This window comes from Impatiens glandulifera, chromosome 4 (assembly GCF_907164915.1).
Source record: "Impatiens glandulifera chromosome 4, dImpGla2.1, whole genome shotgun sequence".
Taxonomy (NCBI): domain Eukaryota; kingdom Viridiplantae; phylum Streptophyta; class Magnoliopsida; order Ericales; family Balsaminaceae; genus Impatiens; species Impatiens glandulifera.
The window spans coordinates 10,712,063-10,732,269 of NC_061865.1; the positions used below are offsets into that span (position 1 = coordinate 10,712,063).

Here is a 20,207-nt window from a genome sequence, read left to right on the forward strand (position 1 = left end):
AAGTGTATTTTGATTTTTAACCTCTATAATAAATGTTTTGTTTTTTAACCTTTTTTTTTAAATTTTTCCAAAAATACCCTCAATAACCTTTTTACTTTTTACATTTTTTTTTCTTTTTTTTTCTTTTTCTTTTTTTTCTTTTTCTTTCTTTTCTTTTCTTCCTTCTTTTCCCTCTCCTTTCCCCCGTTCTCTCCTTTCCTCCTTCACCGACTTCCGACGATTCTCTTCCCCCCTTCCCCGGCAGCCATCTTCCTTCCCTTTTCTCCCTCTCTCTTCCCGACGACAGTTGCTTCAGCCCCAGCCGCCGTTGCTTCCTCGAGCCCAAAGAGAACCCAGTAAGATTCTTTCGCTCTTCTTTTTCATATGCATATGTTCAATATGCATATGCATTCATATGCATTATCATTTCAAAACACATCTAGGTAATATGCATTCTCTATTTTTAGGGTGAATGTTTGTATCTGATCATTTAGTGATTTTTTGTGCTTGAATCATGTTTGTGTGAAATGCTGTTTATGGGTGTTCTTTGAATAGTTTTAGTTCTTTGAATAGTTAGGGTTGAAATGTTTAATCGAATTCTTTGAAAAGTCGAATCATTGTTTTGCTTCAATTCTCTGTTGTAAAGGGCAAGACTGTATGTGTTTATCAAATGTTCGTTCTCCTGTTGATTGTTTCAGTTCTCATGCTTCAATAGTTAGGTAGTTAGGCTTGAGCGTGGGGCTTGGGCGTGGGGCGTGGCCCTTGGGCGTGGGGCGTGGGTCTTAGGCGTGGGTCTTGGGCGTGGGGTGTGGGTCTTGGGCGTGGCCTTGGGCGTGGGGCGTGGGTCTTGGGCGTGGGGCGTGGGCGTGGGCGTGGCCCTTGGGCGTGGGGCGTGGCCCTTGGGCGTGGGGCGTGGCCCTTGGGCGTGGGGCGTGGCCCTTAGGCGTGGGCGTGGGTCTGGGCGTGGGGGCACGAAATATGTATAAATAATTAATAAGTTTATTAATAAGTGATGATAGCTTAGTTGGGAGAGTGTCAGACTGAAGTTGTAAAGGTCAGGTGTTCAATCCACGTTCACTGCAAACGTTTTTTTTTCTATTGGAAATTTTTTAAACAGAGTGATGATATATATAAACATTGAAATGATTTTGATATGTATGAACTATTCTTTCAAAATGGTTGTTTGTACAACATTGAAATGATTTTGATATGTATGAATATTCTTTCAAAATGGTTGTGTGTACAATTTTTCTTGGACCAATACTCTAGAATTGTTTACGCTCATATGAATTATTCTTTCAAAATGGTTGTGTGTACAACATTGAAATGATTTTTATATGTATGAATATTCTTTCAAAATGGTTGTGTGTACAATTTTTCTTGGGCCAATACTCTAGAATTGTTGACGCTCATACTTATTTCGCTAATATTGTGGCTCATGGTGGTTGGGATGATTGGGACCACATCAGTAACAAGAACAAGTATACATCTTTAATATACAAATCTTAAACATTCATGTACTTTTGATGCATATTATATTAATTGTTGAATTTTCTATACATGACTGCCTTTTTCGGGGTGTACAAGTGTTATGGGCCTGGGGCGAATAATTAATTCAATTTCATTATTTATTGTGTAGTAATTTATTTGTTTCATTGATTCTTTCATAGATGTTGAATTAGTATAAATAGAAATGAATGGTGTTTGTGTGACTTATAAAAATTACATTATAATCTTCTCAAAGTCATTCAAATAGAAAATTATTAAACAAGCCATTTGAATAATTAGTTTCTAAGTTTCAAACCTATTTCTTTTGTCTATGTTTTGGTTAATGATGAATTTTGTTTATGTTACGCACTTGTTGTTTTCCTTTGGGCAAAAAACAACTTATTTGTTGCTTTGTGCTCTCAATAATTTTAAGTAAACAATCTTTATATATACAAAAAAATACAAGATTTATAAGATATAAACGAAAGAATTGAGAATCCTTTTCAAGAATAAGAATGTATGTATAATATACATGATTTGCACAATCCCATCAGTGAATTCAATTTACAAATTGTTGAGAGAAAGAGACAACTGAGAAAATAAGTACCTGACTTACTTATAATCTCACTCTTCCATTACACACTGGAGGCTTTTCTCAAGTGCAGCAAATAGTACAACATATATATTACACAACAACTAGTAATTTGTTCAAATTTCTACTTCATAAAGCTCCATTTTGTGCTGCAAGTACAACAACAAAGCTCCATAACTGACTCTCAATTGCACACTGTAATACCTTTTTCTTTTTGCCAAAAACCAGAAGACTTTGTACATTTGCTGCTGTTACATAGATATGTATAATAAAAGTTGTTATAGTCGATTAATGCAAGCACAAAAACAAGAATATAGATTTAGCAAGGTTCATCCTAGATTAAGATTACCTTTTTAGCTCATATTAGAAACTTAAGTTCACATTGGAGATAATGAGAATGTTGGGTATTTTTCCTATTTTCAATTTCAATTTTGTAAGTTCTGCTTCGTTGTTTCATTAATTATAAAGTAAAAGGCAAAGAAAAAAAAACTTGTAAAAAAAACTTGTACAGTGAAGGTGGATCAAACACCTGACCTTTAGATCTTCAGTCTGACATTCTCCCAACTAAGCTATCCTCACTTATTAATAAACTTATTAATTAGTTTTACATATTGCGTGACCCCACGCCCAAGACCCAAGACCAACGCCCAAGACCCACGCCCAACGCCCAAGGGCCACGCCCACGACCCACGCCCCACGCCCAAGACCCACGCCCCACGCCCAAGACCCACGCCCCACGCCCAAGGGCCACGCCCACGCCCACGTCCAAGACCCACGCCCCACGCCCAAGACCCACGCCCCACGCCAAACCCCACGCTCAAGCCTAACTATTGAAGCATGAGAACTAAAACAATCAACAGGAGAACGAACATTTGATAAACACATACAGTCCTGCCCTTTACAACAGAGAATTGAAGCAAAACAATGATTCGACTTTTCAAAGAATTCGATTAAGCATTTCAACCATAACTATTCAAAGAACACCCATAAACAGCATTTCACACAAACATGATTCAAGCACAAAAAATCACTAAATGATCAGATACAAACATTCACCCTAAAAATAGAGAATGCATATTACCTAGATGTATTTTGAAATGATAATGCATATGAATGCATATGCATATGAAAAAGAAGAACAAAAGAATCTTACTGGGTTCTCTTTGGGCTCGAGGAAGCAACGGCGGCTGGGACTGGGGCTGAAGCAACTGTCGCCGGGAAGAAAGAGGGAGAAAAGGGAAGGAAGATGGCTGCCGGGGAAGGAGGGGAAGAGAATCGTCGGAAGTCGGTGAAAGAGGAAAGGAGAAAACGGGGGGAAAGGAGAGGGAAAAGAAGGAAGAAAAGAAAAGGAAGAAGAAGAAGAAAAAAAAGAAAAAGAAAAGAAAAAAGAAAAGAAAAAAGAAAAAAAAATATAAAAAGTAAAAAGGTTATTGAAGGTATTTTTGGAAAAATTTAAAAAAAAAAGGTTAAAAAACAAAACATTTATTATAGAGGTTAAAAATCAAAATATACTTCTTTATAGGGTCATATTATCAAATTTCCCATTTAAAAAAGGGAGGTGTTTTTCTCACCCCTCTCATATTCTCATCCCACTCTCACTCCTCAATTAACTCCAAAATTAATTATTTATCTCTATCACTTTTATATATTTACCTTTCTTATTTCATTTATTTTACTTATTTTATTTAATTATTGAGTTTTTTTATTAAATATAATTAATTAATTAATTTTTAATATGTTTTTTATTTAATTTTATTTATTTAATTAAAAATACAAAATATTATTAATTTTATATTATAATTATTTAAAATATATTAAATATTGAAATGTGTATTAATTTAATAAAATATAATCTTATTAATTAAAATAATAATGATTAGACTAATCTCACTCCTCAATTAACTCCAAAATTACTTATTTATCCCTATCACTTTTATATATTTACCTTTCTTATTTCATTTATTTTATTTATTTTATTTAATTATTGAGTTTTTTTTTATTAAATATAATTAATTAATTAATTTTTAATATATTTTTTATTTAATTAAAAATACAAAATATTATTAATTTTATATTATAATTATTTAAAATATATTAAATATTAAAATGTGTACTAATTTAATAAAATATAATCTTATTAATTAAAATAATAATGATTAGACTAATTATTAGTTATTATTTAATAGATAATTTTATTTATAAAAAAATTGAATCATTCAACTATTATTTTTATAAATATTTTAATATATATATATATATAATTAATACAATAAAATATTAAATATTTATATTTTATTAAATCAAGACACACTTTAATATTTTATATATTTTAAACAATTATAATATAAAAATAATAATATTTTGTATTTTGTATTTTTAATTAAATAAATAAAATAGAAAAAATATTAAAAATTAATTAATTAATTATATTTAATAATAAAAAAACTTAATAATTAAATAAAATAAAATAAATAAAATAAATAAGATAAGAAGGATAAATATATACAAAAGAAAGAGATAAATAAATAATTTTTGAGTTAATTAAGAAGTGTAACGAGAATGGGAAAAGCAATTTGTTTTAAAAAATCAAGTATAAATAATAATAATTATTATATAAAATAAAACTTTACCGATAAAGAAATGTGAATAAAAGAAATACTACAAATAAATATTTTAAATTAACAAAAATAATTAAATTACTTAAAAACAATAAAAAGTAACTTTTAATTATTTAAACATAGACTTTTCTCATAATTAAAATATATATAATAAGTTAAAGACAAATTAAATATTATTTGAATGATCTTATAAATTAATATAATATATAAATTTTTTAATATAATATATAATTTTTTTTGTTATATCAAAATTTATATTAGAATATATATGTTCTTATTTTGAAAAAAAAATTGGCCCTAATTACAAATACAATATTTAACAAATAAAATAATCATTTAAAAAAAATAAAAACACAACAAATTATCATTATCTAATTTTATATTTTATAATTTAACTTATTACATTTGTATTTTAGATGTTAAATACTTAATTACATATTGAGTAGTGATTATATTAAGTTTTTAAAACCAAAATATTATATTAAATTTAGTGTAATAGTTAAATTTGGACTTTATGAGACCAAATGATGTCACAAATAAGGTTCCTCTTTTACATAAATAAATAAATAAATAAATTATGATTTCTTATGGTTAAAATTATATAGAATCGAAGTTTTTGTCTTAACAATTTAAAACGTCGTTAATTTATTGTTTACGTAACATTTATAAATAAATAAAAATTTAATTACATTAATTTAACTATATCAAATTTCAGTTAAATAGAGTTTGATTACCGATAAGAACGTATTGTGCAGGGAATGCGTGTACCATCCCCGCCTCATTATACTTCGGATATTTTATTATACTATCATTCACGTCTTATTCGGTTTCGGCGAGGCACTATTATACAATATTTTATAAACATGGATATTTTTTAAAAAAAAAAAATATAAACTTTTTTTTAATATTATAATATATTGAAAAATTATATTATTATAAAGAAAGAAACTTATAATTTCTTAAAAATATAAAGAATTTAAAAAATATATTAGTAATATTATATATTTAAGTGTTTATTAGTTTCATCATAGAATAAGGGTGAAATCGAGATGAAAAATACAAATACCATCGCCGGTCAAACTATGAAAAACGTCTATAACAGAGTAATTTGAATTAGAAATCGCGATGAATTCACTGAAACTTAGTAGTTAAATTATTAACGATGATCTTATTAATTTATTTATAAATGAAACATAAATAATAAGATAACATTGTTTGAAACTGTTAAGGACAAAATCTTGATTTTATAATTTTAATAATAAAAATTTTGAAAAAAAATGTCTGTAATTAAAGTTACAAATATTAATATTTTATAAATGATAATCATATAAAATGAAAACAATATAATATAAATAATTACTTACAATAATATAAGAAATAAAAAATATTTAAAATTTTAATATTTTTTCAATCTATGACAAAAATAACAATATCCAAATATAATAATATTTTATTACTCTTATTTTGTCATTACTTTACTATAAATAATTAATTTAAAAACCCACATTATTGGGGTTTTTAAAATTAGTGTTAAAAGTGGCCGTCAAAACACAAAAAGGAAAGCAAGTTCTAATTCAGTTCATTCAACAACACTCGGTCGAGGAGGTATGGAAGCTCTTCTGAAATCGCAGCCAAGAATCATCAATTCATCTTCATTCTTCATTACAAAAGATGAAAATCTACCGAACAGGAATATCAGATCCTCTGTTCGTTTCACTACACTTGATAACTATCGTACTACTTTCCGGCGGAGATGTCAGTTAACCTTGAGAGCTGCTCTAGATTCGTCTATAATCGATCGACTTGGAATTTCAGAAGCTGTTTATCTAAATCCGGAATTATCATCTGCGTATAGATGCAATGAATATCCTAAGCCTAACCAGACGGTGTTAGAAGCTCAAGCCAAAGTATGCACTGGACCTACGCAGACGAAACCGCTCACAGAAGAACAGGCTTTCAAAGTTTTTGAAACTATTTTGAGATCAGGTCATTTAACTTCACTTTTTGTTCTTCATTTTGAACTTAGTAATTCGGATAATGCTTACTATTATTGGAAATCCCGCCAAATCGCTCCTGAAGATGTGGTTTAGCTGTTGATTCTTATATAGTTGCTCTTCGTTGATAACTTTGACTTGTGTAGTTCGAGTAAGTATTTCGTGATTACTCAAAGGAATTGATTAGTTGTTAGTGTAATCATCTCAAAATCCACAATCAAAACATGTTGAAACGCAGAAGAAGACGTGAAAGAAAGAGTACTTTATTAGTAATCCTCTGTTACTTATTGAACATACATTCTGCAACATCTATAGAGTTCATGTAATACTAATTACAACAATGATTGATAATTATATTACTGCTAAAATGTTACTTCTAACTGTTCATTAACTGATTCAAATTGCTAGACAATTTTGCTGTCTTTATATTCATTGACAGGCAACACTAGTGGGACCATTTGGAAACACTTTTTGATCTGATTTAGATGAGATACTTGACGGAAAAAAAGTGTTTTCAAATAAATTTATTACAGAAAATGTTTTCAAATGGGCCCAGTATGAACAATCAGCAAGATTCAAATAATTGAACTAAATTGTCCCATTGATAGAGTCAACTATCTGGCTGATGCATTACTTTATGGAGCATGTAAAAAATGTCCAGAGCTGATCAGTTCTGATAAATATCTTTGGAGGCTTGTTTAATGCAATTGGTTGGCTAAAAGTTTATGAAATGAAAGACTATCTTTTCACAACTGAGTTTCACCTGTTTTTTCAGCTAAAGGAGAGCTACAAGCTGAGGAACAAGTTTCTAAAGCACAACTTGGGGGCTTTTTTGCTGCTATGACAATCCGTGCTAATGTCTTCCCAGAAGCGACACAATGGAGTGAAGGGGAGAGGCGTGCAATGCAGACCTATTGGCCACAGCTAGTAAAAGTATTGTCCCCTGATATAATCTTCATAGCTGATCCCGAAGGCTCAATAATGGGAGCTGGAAACTCAATTGGACCACAATATGTTGGCAATTGTTATAATGAAATGAGGCTGGTAGGTGCCTTGAGGGAAATATTGGCAGGGGGTCATATTGGATATGAAGAAGTTCAGGGTGTTCTTAAAGATGTTCTTCCTCTCAAATCAGATGATAAAACATCTGCAAGTGAGTCATTGCTTTCGGCATTTTTAATTGGTCAACGCATGAACAGGGAAACAAATCGGGAACTAAAAGCATACTGCCTTGCATTTGATGGTGAATCTGGTAATGTATTTAATTAGTTCATAATTTGTTTATTGTTTTCTCTTCTTTAATTAATTTGCACGTCCAAAGATGGTGTTTATAGAATTTCTGCTAAGTTTGTCAGACCTTTGATTTTCAGGCCCTCCCCCAGTTGCCGATGTAAGATCATTGACGCACTATGGTGAACCGTATGATGGGAATACACGGTACTTCAGAAGCACATTATTTGTTGCTGCAGTACGCGCTTGCTATGGTGAATCCTGTTTACTTCATGGTGTTGAATGGTTGCCACCAAAGGTAATCTATAGCTTGTTTGTCGTGAGAAATTTTGCATCTAATTTGTTCTAATTTCATTCAACTGAAATGATGAGTCGATTTGAAATGGTTTAAAAACACGACATAAGCTTCCGACAAATGCCATCTCTTAAATGTTTAACTCATTTTCTTGTTAGCATCATTGGTGCAAAATCATATACGGAATAAATTGCCTCCTGGGATAAGGTATTGGCAATACATACCAATTCAATGTGACTCGATGGTCGAGTTATTCAACATATAACGTTCGGGGAATGTGTTCAGACTTGCTATGTGTTACTAATGATCCTAAGGGTGATGAAATATTGCAGTTGGGACGTATCTCTCGTAACACTACTCCCTTCTTCATTAGCCTCAAGTGTAACACTACTCCCTTCTTCATTAGCCTTAAGTAACCTATCTCTCATAACACTACTCCCTAATTCAAATCTTCTTTGTCCTCAAGGAAGGTATAACAAAATAAAATACAATGACTCACACCATCGAGAGGTTCCTCAAACCATAGGATTCACCTGAAGCACGTAATAAGTGCAATCCCACAATTACACTTCTCACACCACCGGAGGTTCTTAAAATCTTTTGCAGCTCCTTGGTGTCAAGCACCATAAACATTTCCAAAAATCTATATTTGAATTTCATTCTTATATCCATAAAAGATATTTTCAGGATAATAGGTTACAATATGAAAATTTAGAAGAAAAGAATAATTAATGAACTGTTCCAATTGTTATTGTGTCTTCAGGGTGGTGTAACTGAAGAACAAATGCTAAAGTTCATGGGAGCAAATACACGATTATCCACATTGCAAGCAAAGGAACTTCTCGAGGTTTCTAGATCTTCCAGCACTATATCTTCTGTTAGTTATTTCTTTCAGTAGATAACTTGTTTTGAATTTTCTTCAGGATGACAAAGTTGGTTTTGCTTTTATCAGTCAACGGGAAGCTTCTCCACAGCTGTACGTTCACCACATTTATGCTCTCTTTGTATTTCCTGTATTCATTCCTCCATTTGTATGTCCAGATGCGGCTTACGATTTAATGATCAATGTGTCATGACTCATAAGTGCATGTTTTCCTGAAGAGTAATAAGATTCATAGGCAGAAAACCCAGAACTCAAAATGCATAATAATATTGCTGAAAGGCCATCCAGTTTTGGATATATGTTGTGGTTTGCATCTTGCCTAACAGTTCATTCTCTGATGCCTCATCAATGGCTGGCTTGGCATTGGTTGAGGGAAATATTGCATACTTACAAGTTAATGGTGCTGCAGAATGATTTAACTTAGCTGAACTGGAAAAGAAAAAGGGAAAAAACATGAACTTACCATTAGCAATCTTCTCTGAATTGACATGTTATTCAAATATTTGGTTTATTTATTTCTATGTTCACATTAAACAATAAAGTATCAAAACATGTAGCTGTCATGTGTTCCTCTTAAGTGTTAAAACATCCCCACTTCTCCTTCGCTTCCTCTCTCCTCTTGTTGTTCTGTTCCACCAGGTGTTGTACAATCTATAGCTTGTTTGACGTGGTTTTTTGTTTAGATAATCCGATTTTTAGAATAAAAACTTGTTTGAAAAAATGAAGTATTGGGGTTTAAATGACTAAAATATCTTTTGCACTCTCCCACAACCCCGTTTTCACAATACAAAGTAAGAGTATTTTAGTAGATTATGAGATTAGGAGTTATATGATTAAACACGGCCCTGTTGTCTTGATGCGAACTGACATAAATAAACATACTAAAATTTTGGTATTACTTGGGTATTTTGTTATTCAAATAGCTGCTTATTAATATGGTCCAGATAATTGCTTTTATTGGTCTTTCAGATATTCATTGATTGGATTAAGGGAACATATAAAAAAACGTCCACCATTAGCAACAACAGAAAAGGTTCAGCAGTATGTTAGAGTAAGCACAATAACTTTCAATTTTATGTCTTTTCTTCCCCTATGTACTATGAATTTATTTCCATATCATCTCTAAAGGCCAAGATCCTCTGTTATGTCAGGTTGAAACATAATTCCTCTAAATTATACTCCACAGTATTGTTCTTTTTAACTTAATCCAGCATAACAGGCAAGTGGGAAGGAAGCGATTGTTGCTGGTTTTTATCATGAAGGCTATGAGGAATCCCTTTTGATGCTTATGAGAAGAAGAGGTGTTCATTCTGGTTTGGTGGTGAAGGTACTTATTTTCTTCTGTCTTTCAAAATGTTGACAATCTTGATATGATCCTTTACTTTTCTATTAATGATTTATAAGTTGAGTTTACTAATAAAACTGCTCTAAAACTTAACTGTGTTAATATTAGTATTGTTATTTGTTAATGGTAGGGTGAGGAAGGGGCACTTTCATTGACAACAAGAGTTCGTTCAGCAAGTGCATCAAAAGGACTGCCTGTCAATTATTGCTCAGGATTCCGCTCACGCAATGTGATTCCTGCCTATGAAGTTGACGGTTTGTATTATTATCACCGCTTCCGATATGTTTGTAACTATTCACAATACATCATAATTCATAATTTCTTTGCTGTTAAAATGTTGAACTTCTCAAAAATGATGCAGGTGTGTCACGGGAAAATTTCAAGTTAGAAATAAATGCCAAAGACTATGGTTTTGAACCCACTGAGACTCCAAGAACAGACCGATCTGTAAGCTTATAGATTCCATTGGTCTTATTTGAAGCTTATTTAATGTAGTTTCTTTTACAAATAATCCGATTTAGAAAATAAAAAAAATAAAACTATCTCGATGAAAAAGGGAATTATTTGACTTAAATTACTAAAATTCTTTGTATTTAATACTAAGAATGTTATAAAATTTATAAAAGGTATTTTAGTTGATGATGTGATAAATCAAATTAACCCTTCAGCCTAGGTAGGCCAAATACATTATCCCCAATTAGATTTTTATAGCACCAACTCTTTATGCCTAATATAAATAAATCTGAAAATCACTGAACTAGATACATTCTTTATACCTAGTAGGCTTGTCTTTGCTCAAAAAGAGGTTGAATGTAACTTCTTTATAAATCACAGAATCATGTTATTTGGGTTTATTTGAGTATAAATTTATGATTCTATTTAAAATAGAAGGGTGTTTTGATTGTTGATTTGATTAATAATTCATGTTTTTGTTGTGATGCAGGTTTCAAGAAATATAGAGCTGGGATTAGAAGCATTAAGTGGAGAGAAAGGGGCAGCCTATGATAGAATAGTGTTAAACGCAGCAGTAGCGGATCATCTGTTGGGTTGTGATGGTGCAGAACAAATAACTGTGGCATTGGAGAGAGCGAGAGAAGCTATCGACAGTGGGGAGGCTTTATCTAGATTACTAAACTACATCAAGGCCTCGCACAAAGCTAAATAAAAAAAAAGTTGAAATTTATATGGAAAGGGTGAGCTCGATCTATCAATAATACTACTCACTTCTGTATATCAAAATTTATATGGTTGTTCAGATGTTTTTAACTGTTTGTTTTCGACAGTGTGGACTCAAAACACGGGGGATCCTTTTGATGTCACTTATGTGAACTAGTTTACTCCAACAAGAAGTAAGTTGTGCTTTCCTTTTCCTTTTGGATTCTAGATTTTTTTTGTGAACTTCCTCTTGTACTTTAAAGCAGTACATTAGTTATGTTGATGTTGTTTTTTTCTGGCTAAGTGTCGTAATAAAATAGAATGAACTTTTAAAATATATCAAATGTAAGTTTTGATTTTCTTAATGATTGATTAAACACATGAACTTGAACCAGACCAGAATCAAATGGATTCCTTCTCTCAACTAGAACAGCTAGTGGATTAGTAACAAAATAGATATTTTGGATGGAGTTAAGATTATTCTTTAGGGTTATTTGGGATTTTTATTCAGATCCGGGAGGAAATTTGGTTTGATGAAAAAATATGTTATTTGGGTTTTGAATTGATTGAATTATTATAATATTTTTTTGTATTTAAAATTTATAAAAATAAGAGAAGAGTATTTTGATAAATCAAGTAATTTGATGATAAAAAATTAAGATTAATACAACAGAATTTGGTAAAAAATCCCAAAAAAAAAACTTCCTCTAATTGAGAATGTTACTTAATTACATACAAGTTCAATGAGATATATGTGAAGTTATGAACCCATCAAAATTTTAGTTATCTTCATTTGTTTTTGCAATTTATTGAGTTTTGGGAAGAATTGGTTGGATCCTCATTGGATAAATTAAATAAATAAAATCAAATTTAATGTTTGTATTAGGAGAAAACAAAATTGCAGACTTGCAGTGTTTATACAGATGCATTACAATACAATTTAAGGACACAAAAAAGGAAGGGCAAAATAATTTGTTGTAGTTCTTGGAATGAGAGCAAACAATCCAAGATATGCCTTTCTAATTGTCAAAATTAAGTATGAAGTACATGGTATAAATGTTATTATTAGATTTAATCTTAGGGCCGGCAATTTTAGACCTGACCCGGACCAAATACGAAAAAATTAGGTTATGATTATGTATTTTTAAGTTTGAGTCAAAATGGTAGATCTATTTAACCTGATTATTAATTATGTCAAAATCGGGTCGAACCTAACTCATAATAGACTCGATAACACGTTTACAAGTTTTTATTTTGTTGAGCTTTGAGTTATTCATTCACTCATTTTTATCTGTAAATTTTTTTATAAACGGATTTGTAATTTAACTTCATTTTTGTTGAAACATAGATATGTAAGTTAATTACATCCGAGTTGGTTCGAATTGAGTTAAGTAAATCAAGTTAAGTTCAAGTATCACATAAACCAAACCCGTCCCCTAATTAATCTCTTCATTTATCAACCACATTTTTACTAAATGAAAATAACATCAATATCATTATGTTTCAAGCTTTGGTTTATAGAAATCCATACATTAGGTTCACTGGCTTAGTGTGACAAACCCAGCATTAATCTAAAAAAACACACTTATAAAATTGTTATTCCAACTAGAAGTGATAATTTACAAAGAAATCCAAATTTCATAATAATCAGATTTAAAAGTGATTCAATACCAAATTTTTTTGTTTAAATCAAATTGATATTTGTATACTACTTTGGGTAAGGAATGGTTATAAGGAGATTCAATACACAAATGCAATTTCTTGACACAACCAATTTTAGGGTTCTTAATACCCATATTCGAAATTCAAACACTTGGTATATTAGGTTTTCAATTAAACAAGAATAAAAACATTTGGTTTAAATCAACAAATGAACTCATGACCTTCAATTTTAGGGTTCTTAGTACTGAGATTACAACCTAAAACATTTGGTCTATTAGATTTTACTTGAACAAACCAATTACCATAGTATCTTAGTAAAAATCAATCAATCCACAAATGAAAATATCTAACCTCTAATAATGTAAACAATTCTTAGTATAAATAGAACAATTTGAAACCCTAACTCACTATGCAAGACTCTATCAAATGAGCATCCCTAAAATTCTAATTTGAAGAAATCAAAACTAAAACCAAAACACAACCATAACATCAACCATAAAATACGAAACCCACACAAAATGATACCAAAACTATGATAATTATAAAGAAATTTCAACAAAACTTGCATAACATAACAAAATCCCAAACCAGATTAGATCTAGATCTGATAACAAAATAACAGTAAAAGTTCAATAGAAATAGATAGAAAAAGGAAATGAACAAAGAAAACCTAAGCAGTGAGAATAACAGCACCACCAGCTTCCTTGATCTTCTTCTCAGCAGTCTTAGAAATAAGTTTAGCCTTGACAACAAAAGGACGATTCTCCGGCAAGACACCCTTACCTAAGATCTTAAAGTATCCAGATTGAGTAACATCAATAACAGGTACCTTATCAGCTGTAGCCTGATCCTTCACTTCATTAGGAACAAGCGACCAGAGCTTGTCGATGTTGACGATAGGGCAATAGAACTTATTGCGAAGCTTGTGGAAATAACGCATACCTACCTTACCGAAGTAACCAGGATGGTACTTATCGAAGAGGATACGATGGTGATGCATACCTCCAGCGTTACCACGACCTCCAGGATGCTTTCTGTGCTTTCCGATCCTACCATGACCGGCGCTTACGTGACCTCTCTTCTTCCTGTTCTTCCTCAAACGCGTCGTCATTGCTCTCTCTCTCCTCTCTCTTTCTCTCACTACTGTGGACGGCGGATGAAGAAGATGGGGAAATGGAGCTAGGGTTCGGGTTTTATTTATTGGAGAAGAGATCAGAATTGGGCCTGGTTTGGGGATATTTAACTTAATTGGGCTTATAGAAGCCCTTTAGTAACCCTAATTTATTATATCCTTGTTTGGTAAATAAAATAGAAAACCTAATTAATTTGTTTTCTTATTTATTTTATGTGTATCTAAAAATATAATTTGGTTATATAAATATTGATATTGAATATAATATATTGTTTTTATATTTATTTTTTAATTTAAATAAATTAGCATAATTTCTTAGACAAAGTAATTATATCCAAACTATATATATATATAAATTATAATTTTTGGTATACAAAATTTAAGAAAAAGACTCGTTACATTTGATCATAAACCTAATAACTAAACCTAATAACACGATTAATTTATTAATTAAAATATTTTTAATAAAATTTATTTTAACATGATATATTATTATCTTTTAAATTGGTTTTATCAACTAAATAAATTTTATAAAATTTATAACAAAAAAAATTATTAAAATTATTTTCTTATGAAAAACGAATTAGTGTTATTTAATTTTTAAAAAAAGAATAAGTTTTAAGAAACTAGACCGATCCTAATTTTGTTTAAATCATTAATTGAGTTTCAAACAACTTAATTAAAGAACAACAAACAAGTAATCAAACCAGAACTATTTGAACATTCATTTCTTTTAATGATTTATAGGGGAAATTCAAAATTTGACTGAGCTTCCAATTGTTTTTAATAATCGGAATTCTCCTCCATGTATATGTATGAGAGCGTTGTCATCACAAACAATATCATCCCAAATTTTTCTTTATTTCTCTTATTCGTGATATTAATTATTGTATTTCATTCTCTCCAAGTATTGTAGACTAGGGTTTCAAAGAAACATTTGAAAACATTTGTGTAGAAGTTATCGCCCTTAGTCTTTTTTGTTTACAAGCTCTATGATTTCATTCCATATACTTGGAAAATTTGTGATATTCATATTCTGAGCAAAATTGATCCACAGTTTGGATACAAACGTGCAAGTCCCAAACAGGTGGTTATTGTTTTCCTCTTTTATTGCACAAATTGGGCAATTGGCGTCTATAATATTCATATACTTACTTCATAATTATGTCTCTTCTCGTCAATCTTTTCTTGAATGTTAGCCAAATGATGAATTGGTGTCGATGTATAACCTTTGAAGACCAAACTACTTTACGTCAATCGACCACCACCTCCTTTATTATAATGATCTCTAATGTTTTTTCAGCCACGAACTTTCCATTCATAACAATATCTCACCTTTCTGTATTCGTGTTTCTATTGAATTGCATATTATTGATCAGATTTAGAATTCTAAATCCTTCTGAAATACTCCTCGGAATAAAGTTACATTTTCCTTCTTAAATATCTTTGACTGAGTACAAGAGACAATTTCTTTTGATTCTCACTCTAATAGGTTGGAATTTTTCCCGAAAAATTATGTAATTATTCTCTAGTCATGGATCGTGCCAAAATAATATTCATTTTTTATTACCGATTCTAAACTTCATTAATTGATATGTCTCTTCTCTAGTTCTTAGAATTTTCTTGTCATTTCTTAAAATTGTTTCAATAAATCTATATGAACACATACTGAATAAAAATTTGACATCATTGTTATAATTGATCATTGATGGGTTAACAAGTTAACAACTGAAGAAAATTGTACTATTTAAACTTTATACATTTAGTTTTACAAAGTTTATAAACATATAAATTAAGCTTGCAATTGTTATCAATTTTATTTTTGTTTAATCTACTCAACTATGAAATTAATTGTGGGCAAAGAAACTTATAAATCATATATATAACAGAATATATATGTGATAATAGCATATTTCATTGGGTTGATTTTTTTATTTCAATATATTTTTTATTACTTGATTCAATTTTATTAAGACTTTATTGCAAATATCTAGCTAATTAGATGTATTATATAGGTTAGTTCAATCATACTATTATCAATACATACACAAAAGTAAAAAATTAACCTCCTCATTTGATAATTATTTTATGTTCTTACAAGTGATACTACCTTACCTTAGTAGATATATACCATGTCTATACTGTTACGATTAAACTAATCCTTATATAGATTAATTCAACATTATCTTTATTACACTCATAAATTGACACTTATACACAAAAGTGAAGCATCACCTTTTTTATTTGTTAATTTTTTATCTTTTTTCGGTGGCGCTGTCAGATACAGGTAAGTCTAACTAATCTACCGAAAGGATTTGATATTTTTTTTTTAATATTAAACCATATATACTTATAATCATTTAAAATTTTCAAATAATTTTTCTTTCTTAAAAATAGACATAAAAATCAAGTTTTTTTTTTTTGTTAATATTAGTTTCCCTATCATCTCTATTTAGTTTAATAAATAATAATTATAAAATAAAATTCCCTAACTAAAAAATGTGAGAAAGACAAACAAAAATAATGAAGTATTTTAATTAAACAAAATAATTATTTATTTAACCCGGATATAACATTTAACAAATATAATAAAAAGTCAATTTTTTATTTATACATATTTTTCTATATTTAAAATATACTTCCTCATATTTAAAATATTATATATATATAATAAATTAATATTCAATCAATTAAATGTTATGAATTTATTAAATACAAAACTTATTAACATAGATATTTTAAATGTATATTAAACTATTTAAATAGAATCATAACCTTAGTAGCTTATTATAAAAATAGGAATGTATCTCTTCATTGATTAGAAAAAGAAAAAAATATGAAGAAAAAGAGAGATAAAATATTTTATTTTTTTTTGGTTAATCATTGCTAGCACCTTGTTTGATCGCAATATTTATGTTATGGAAAAATATATTTGTTATTAATAAATTATATTAGAATTTTAAATTCAGTACTATTTTAATAAAATATAATTCGTTTTAAATTTAGTTGTTATCCCCTAGTTAGTCATATAATTTTTCTAGAGAATGACTTACAATTTTAAGAGTTGAGAGAAGGGATACATAGTCTATTCTAGATAAATCATTAAATAATTAATTTTTTTTACATTAACAAAATTAAATTTATATTTATAAATAAAAAATCATTATTTATTCAAATAAAAAAATATAATTAATTTTATAAATATAACTTACTCCGTTTTTTTTTTGGAGTTTAGAACTGACTAATAAATCTAGTTTATGATTATTATTATTATTTTTGTTTTCTTATAAGGTTTTGGGCTTACAAATTTGGTCTCTCTTTTTATTATTGTATTTGGATTTAGGTTATGTTACATGAGAATGAAGCCCAAAAATGAATAAAACATGTTTACAATTGTATATTTACCATGTTTGGAAAGCACATCTAGAATTGGGTTTGGAAAAAAAAATCATTTTATTTAAAAACTATTTTATTTTTAAATACCTTATTAGTATTAATTTTGATAAATATATTTTAATTATATATATTAATAAATTTAATAATATTTGTTCATATACCATCCCACCAGTTATTTTTAAACAGGCCATTATATCTAAAAGCTCACTTTTTAAAATATATATTATTATTTAACTATTATTTGAACTAATTTGTGGACCAAAATTCAGGTTTACCAAAACCAAACTCTAAATTATATATATTTATTATTTGGGCTTACAAATGAATATTTAGATTAATTTTGGGTCGGGGCAAGATTATGTTCGGGTTGGGCTTAGGTTAATGTAAGTTTACTGGTTTTATGAAATAAATTAATAAATCAAACCCGAGCATAATTTTTAATCAATGAATAAAATCTTATTTATTTAATTTGATATAATATTTAAAATATGAAGTAATTTTAGTTAATTAAATAAGTTAAAATGATTCAAATATATGTGACTATTATAAATATATATAAAATTTTATTTATTTTGATATTATAATTATTTGATTCAAATATATTAAATAAGTAAAAAACTTATTAAAACTACAAATATAAGAAATTAATTGAGTAAACTAATTTGTTTAAAATAGACTATCTTGATTACACAATCCATTTCTTAGTCAACTAATATCAAACTAATTCTAATGAATAATATGAGTTAAGTTTATTTGTTTAGTCACCTATATTTATAAATATAGGGTAGTTCAAAAGATAACAAAGTTACGAATTATATTTTAAAAAACGACTTCAACTAAAGCATGGACGAATTTATGTAAGGGTTCGGCCCACCCTGAAAAAAATAAAAAATAAAATTATCTTCAATTTATTAAAAAATTTCAATATAATTCAGTTTATCTAATTATTAAAAAAATGGTAAAACTTACACATATTCACTCGTTTTTTTCAATTTTTTCTCATTATTTTTTTATGTTCAACTTTTTTTTTTCAAGTCCACCACAATCCTGAATTTTAGATTAGTCTCTAAACTAAAGTGGAGGACATTATTCTTGAGATAGTATAGCTACCTAAATTAAAAAAATTATTGACAAAATATTTATTAATTTTAAAATGATAAAAAAGAATAGCAAGTTCATTTTATTTCTTTCATTAATAATTTTCTTGTAACATTTTTTAAATTCATTTTGATTTTTTTTTTCAAGTTCAGACCAATTATAATTCCTAAATCAATCCTTATTTATAATTCATTAATAATGTCATAACTTGTATTAAATATTTTGATATGTTTTAATATTTTGTTGGGATTTTAGGTACTAAATTAATAATGAAATATGTTTTGACTCAACTATTAGCTACTGATTTTGATTACAATTATTAATGATGTGACAAAATTAATTAAGATTTGATTACTATATTCCATTAGCATCTCTTTTATTTATAGCCTATAAGGTATAAAAAATAAAAAGGCTTTTATTTTTATATATATATTTAAAGAGAGACCACGTGAGCTGTTTCTGGAAAGCCAACAGATTCCCCCATATGCTTCTTAAAAAAATATATATAATGTAGGAGGTTAATTTAGTAATTGGACTTTGTTTTAAGGCTTTTATTAATTTTTTTTGTTAAAAGTTTATGTCAATAGTCTTAATATGATTGATCATCATTTATATTCTACTAAGTCTCAATCTGAACATATTGTGAATTTAATTGTAGATATATATATATATATATTAACAAATAATGACATGAAAAGAAAGATAATAAAAAAAAATATATAAAAAAAACAGTACTCAATAAGTTATCGAGTTCGTAAATTTTTGCAAAGAACAATTAAATCTTCAAGAAACTCTCCTGTTTTTTCTGAACGAATCTCATAAAACGTTATAATAATATAATTATGAATGATACACATTAAACGACTATGATCATTAAAAGCTTGACGTTTATCTCTAACCATATAGTCTACTAAAACATAATTTGGATGGTAATCCAATTACCTAAATATGTAGGTCTGTCATATTAGTCGCATCAATCCAAATTTCTCAAACACTATCTAAAGACTCGGACATCACCCAATAAATTATAGTAACACTCCACAAAAGACTCCGAATACAGGTCACCCATTGACAATGCAAAAATAAGTGAGTTATCAATTCAACAACCTTCGTGATACATACAACGACTAACCATAATAAAACATTTTTCTGTGCACATATTATCCGTGAATAACGCTTCATCCAAATAACAAGATCTTTGACTCCTAAAGTTTTTTCCAACAAAATTATATTAAATTGTCAGAAGACTTGTGTTGGAGAAATCGAATAATAGCACATGTTTAACAATCCAGAAATATACAAGCTACAATAAAGGCCTAACAATTCTTTTTCCCCTTCTG

General features: G+C 28.8%; 2 protein-coding genes across 2 annotated transcripts; one reads left to right on the top strand and one right to left on the bottom strand.

Annotated features, from left to right (window-relative positions):
* Nucleotides 1-6,240: 6,240 nt before the first annotated feature.
* LOC124935792 (anthranilate phosphoribosyltransferase) lies at nt 6,241-11,915 on the top strand. The gene is made up of 10 exons (XM_047476218.1): nt 6,241-6,663; nt 7,447-7,923; nt 8,042-8,199; nt 8,960-9,043; nt 9,120-9,172; nt 10,049-10,130; nt 10,299-10,406; nt 10,555-10,678; nt 10,786-10,871; nt 11,368-11,915. Exons 1-10 carry the CDS (start codon nt 6,285-6,287, stop codon nt 11,587-11,589), a joined length of 1,773 nt encoding a protein of 590 aa, XP_047332174.1. The 5' UTR covers nt 6,241-6,284; the 3' UTR covers nt 11,590-11,915.
* Nucleotides 11,916-13,760: 1,845 nt separating this feature from the next.
* LOC124934305 (60S ribosomal protein L27a-3) lies at nt 13,761-14,417 on the bottom strand. Its single transcript, XM_047474817.1, has one exon. The coding sequence runs from the start codon at nt 14,350-14,352 to the stop codon at nt 13,912-13,914; it is 441 nt and encodes a 146-aa protein (XP_047330773.1). The 5' UTR covers nt 14,353-14,417; the 3' UTR covers nt 13,761-13,911.
* Between the last annotated feature and the right edge of the window lie 5,790 nt (nt 14,418-20,207).